Below are 5,000 nucleotides of genomic sequence, written 5' to 3'. Positions count from 1 at the left end.
TTAGTCACAAATTTTCGTCACACTCAGGGCTTTGTCAAATAGCAGCAAGTTTTTGATTTTTTTTTTTTTCACATATCGGCAAGAATTTTGTGTTGTATATGTGTAATGTTCCATACTTGTTAAATTGTCCACAACAGCCACTTGTTTTACGTAAATTTCTTGTTTACCGAAGGGTATGTCGGCTGTTATGACACTTCGCATACTTCACCAGACGTGACACTTCTTCTCTGGATTCATCTTCGTACCCGCGGGACAATTAAAAGCATCTGAGAACTCCTTCATGTTAGAAAGCGCCCCGATGACCCTGGAAAATTAAATTGAATTCTAATAAAAACTGATCTTTTGAAGAAGAAGACGTGTACAATTACACCACTTTTGAAGAAGTTTTTTTTAAAATCGTGATTCACCAGGGGATGCTCGCAAGAAATTTGAGTTCTCTTTTGCAATTGGAGGTGGTAGAGCATCCGAACTAGATTTTGCTGACTCTAAAAGCGGGGCTCCCGGGTTATTTATTCATACAATAAGTAAACCTGAATTCAGCCTGCGATCCAATCGAATCCCAGTACCTGGTCAGCGGTCACCTTAAAAAAAACAGCTGACCTCGAGGTTGGTACTTTAAGTAGTGTTATTAAAGTGTATCATAATAGTATGTAATTATATCATGGATGTATTAAAGCCTTAAATTGTTATATATAAAGGTATATACAAGTGAATTTCCATGTATACCCCCATATATATTCATGTATACCCATGTATATGCATGTATACCCATGTATGTCCATGTATACCTATGTATATCCATGTATACCCATGTATGTCCATGTATACCCATCTATATCCATGTAAAACCATGTATCGCCATGTATATCCATGTATATCCATGTATACCCATGTATGTCCATGTATACCTATGTATATCCATGTATAACCATGTATGTCCATGTATACCTATGTATATCCATGTATACCCATGTATATCCATGTATAACCATGTATAACCATGTATAACCATGTATGTCCATGTATACCCATATATATTCATGTATACCCATGTATATCCATGTTTACCCATGTATGTCTATGTATACCCATGTATATCCATGTATACCCATATATATTCATGTATACCCATGTATATCCATGTATACCCATGTATGTCCATGTATACCCATGTATAACCACGTATAACCATGTATGTCCATGTATACCCATGTATGTCCATTTATACCCATCTACATCCATGTAAAACCATGTATAGCTATGTATATCCATGTATATCCATATACAGCCATGTATTTCCATGTATACCCATGTTCAGGCGTGTATATCCATGTATACCCATTTATCTCTATGTGTACCCATGTAAATCTATGTCTAATGTTGTATATCCATGTATACCCATGTATGTCCATGTATAACCGTGTATACCCATGTATGTCCATGTATACCCATGTATATCCATGTATACCCATATATATCCATGTATGTCCATGTATACCCATATATATTCATGTATACCCATGTATATCCATGTATACCCATGTATGTCTATGTATACCCATGTATATCCATGTATACCCATATATATTCATGTATACCCATGTATATCCATGTATACCCATGTATGTCCATGTATACCCATGTATAACCATGTATAACCATGTATGTCCATGTATACCCATCTATATCCATGTATAACCATGTATAGCTATGTATATCCATGTATGTCCATGTATATCCATATACAGCCATGTATTTCCATGTATACCCATGTTCAGGCATGTATATCCATGTATACCCATTTATCTCTATGTGTACCCATGTAAATCTATATATAATGTTGTATATCCATGTATACCCATGTATGTCCATGTATAACCGTGTATACCCATGTATGTCCATGTATACCCATGTATATCCATGTATAACCATGTATAGTCATGTATACCCATGTATATCCATGTATACCCATATATATCCATGTATATCCATGTATGCCCATGTATGTCCATGTATACCCATGTATATCCATGTATAACCATGTACACCCATGTATGTCCATGTATACCCATCTACATCCATGTATAACCATGTATCGGCATGTATATCCATGTATATCCATGTATACCCATGTATATCCATGTATACCTATGTATATTCATGTATCACCATGTATGTCCATGTATACCCATATATATTCATGTATACCTATGTATATCTATGTATACCCATATATATTCATGTATACTCATGTATATCCATGTATACCCATATATATTCATGTATACCCATGTATATCCATGTATACCCATGTATGTCCATGTATACCCATGTATATCCATGTATAACCATGTATGTCCATGTATACCCATGTATGTCCATGTATACCCATCTACATCCATGTATAACCATGTATAGCTATGTATATCCATGTATATCCATGTATATCCATATACAGCCATGTATTTCCATGTATACCCATGTTCAGGCATGTATATCCATGTATACCCATTTATCTCTATGTGTACCCATGTAAATCTATGTATAATTTTGTATATCCACGTATACCCATGTATATCCATGTACAGCCATGTATATCCATGTATGCCCATATATCTCTATGTATACCCATGTATAACTATGTATAACCGTGTACATCCATGTATACCCATGTAGGTCCATGTATACCCATATGTATTCATGTATACCCATGTATACTCATGTATACCCATGTATATCCATGTATAACCATGTATATCCATGTATATCCATGTATACCCATGTATTTCCATGTATACCCATGTTCAGCCATGTATATCCATGTATATCCATGTACAGTCATGTATATCCATGTATACCCATGTATCTTCGTGTATACCCATGTAAATCCATGTATAACCTTGTATATCCATGTATACCGATGTATATCCATGTATAACCATATATAGCCATGCATATCCATGTATATCCATGTATAACCACGTATAGCCATGTATATTCATGTATGTCCATGTATACCCATGTCTGTTCATGTATACCCATGTATATCCATGTATAACCATGTATAGCCATGTATATCCATGTATATCCATGTACAGCCATGTATATCGATATATACCCATATATCTCTATGTATACCCATGTATATCCATGTATAACCGTGTATATCCATGTATACTCATGTATACCCATGTATATCCATGTATATCCATGTATATCCATGTATACCCATGTATACCCAAGTATACCCATGTATATTCATGTACAGCCATCTATTTCCATGTTTTTCCATGTATAGCCATGTATATCTCTGTAGAGCCATGTATATCCATGTAAAGCGATGCAGTTCCATGTATACCCATCTATATCAATGTATACCCATGTATGTCGATGTATACCCATGTGTACCCATGTATATTCATTTATACCCATTTATATCCATGTATACACATGTATATATATGTATACCCTTGTACAGCCATGTATTTCCATGTATATCCACGTACCGCAATGTATGCCCATGTATATACATGTATACCCATGTAGTATCATGTATATCCATGTATACCCATGTATATCCATGTATACCCGTCTATATCCTTGTTCAGCCACGCATTTCCATGTACACCCATGTATATCCATGTAGAACCATGTATTTCCATGTATATCGATGTAGAGCCTTGTATATCCATGTATATCTGTGTACAGCCACGTATTTTCATGTATACTCATGTATATCCATGTATACCCATGCATGTCCATGTATACCCTTGTATATCCATGTTTTGCCATGTATATCCATGTATACCCATGCACAGCCATGTATCTCCATGTATACCCATGTTTATCCATGCATAGCCATGTATATCCATGTATACCCATGCATATCCATGTTTACCCATGTATATCCATGTACAGCAGTGTATAGCGGTGTACAACCGTGTGTATCCATGTATAGCCATGTACAACCATGTTTATCCTTGTATAGCTGTGTAGTATCATTATGTCCATATATTTCCATTTAAAACCATATATTTTCATGTTGTCCTTGTATGTCTATTTATAACCATATATATCTATGTATAGCCTTTTATTATCATATATATCATATATATGCATGTACACCCATATACATCTATGTATAGACGTGTATTACCCTGCATATAACCATAATTTCCTTTCAACAGGGGCGACGATTTGGATCTATCTATCTATCTATCTATCTATCTATCTATCTATCTATCTATCTATATTTGATATACTTAACCATGAGATCTTGATAAAGAAATTAGAATACTTTGGCTTTGATCACTCAGCAGTTGCCATTTTCCATTCGTATTTGTCAAATCGCAAGCAACAGTTTAGTGTGAATGGAACAGCTTCTAAGCTCCTAGATATTTCGTGTGGCGTACCACAAGGCTCAATATTAGGACCCCTTTTATTTTTAATGTATATAAATGTTTTGCCGAACTGTCTTCGTTTTTGCAAGGCCAGACTTTATGCAGATGACACAAACTTGACGGTCTCCAGCTCTGAACTTCCTCAGATAAAAGAGTTGATGAGCAGTGATCTGAAGCATGTGTCAACCTGGCTTGTTGTGAATAAACTGTCATTAAATGTACTGAAGTCAGAATTTATGATTATTGGATCTAGACGGAGATTGGCAACTTTGGATGGTAATGTCGATCTCTCAGTGGATGGATATTCTTTAAAGAGAGTTCAACAAACTAAATGTTTAGGAGTGCATATCGATGAAAATAGCACCCACTCTTACTCTCGATAATAGAATTACCGTCTACAGATCAATCATAGAACCTTACTTTAATTATTGTTCACTCGTCTGGGGCAGCATTTCCCAAATCCTTTCTAATAAAGAATTATAATAAAGAATATTCTTTGTATTGGAATTTAGTTTCCCCCAATCATTCTCCAGTCATGCACTTTTTGGATCTTTTGTAATTTTTGTTTTATTTTTTACTTGTATTAGCATGACAAAGTAT

The 5,000-nt window shown here is 35.1% G+C and overlaps 1 protein-coding gene across 2 annotated transcripts in view; it reads right to left on the bottom strand.

Annotated features, from left to right (window-relative positions):
• The window catches only part of LOC138007662 (membrane metallo-endopeptidase-like 1), a 44,308-nt gene that overhangs the window by 3,498 nt on the left and 35,810 nt on the right, over nucleotides 1–5,000 (bottom strand). For both annotated transcript variants that reach the window (XM_068854699.1, XM_068854698.1), the window contains exon 17: nucleotides 1–304. This exon is cut by the window's left edge and continues 3,498 nt beyond it. In XM_068854699.1, coding sequence (XP_068710800.1) covers nucleotides 205–304 — 100 coding nt within the window. In that variant the 3' untranslated portion in view covers nucleotides 1–204. The remainder of the gene's footprint in view (nucleotides 305–5,000) is intronic.

The sequence above is a fragment of the Montipora foliosa genome, chromosome 6 (genome assembly GCF_036669935.1).
Source record: "Montipora foliosa isolate CH-2021 chromosome 6, ASM3666993v2, whole genome shotgun sequence".
Classification (NCBI taxonomy): domain Eukaryota; kingdom Metazoa; phylum Cnidaria; class Anthozoa; order Scleractinia; family Acroporidae; genus Montipora; species Montipora foliosa.
This window is presented reverse-complemented; position numbering and strand designations above follow the sequence as displayed.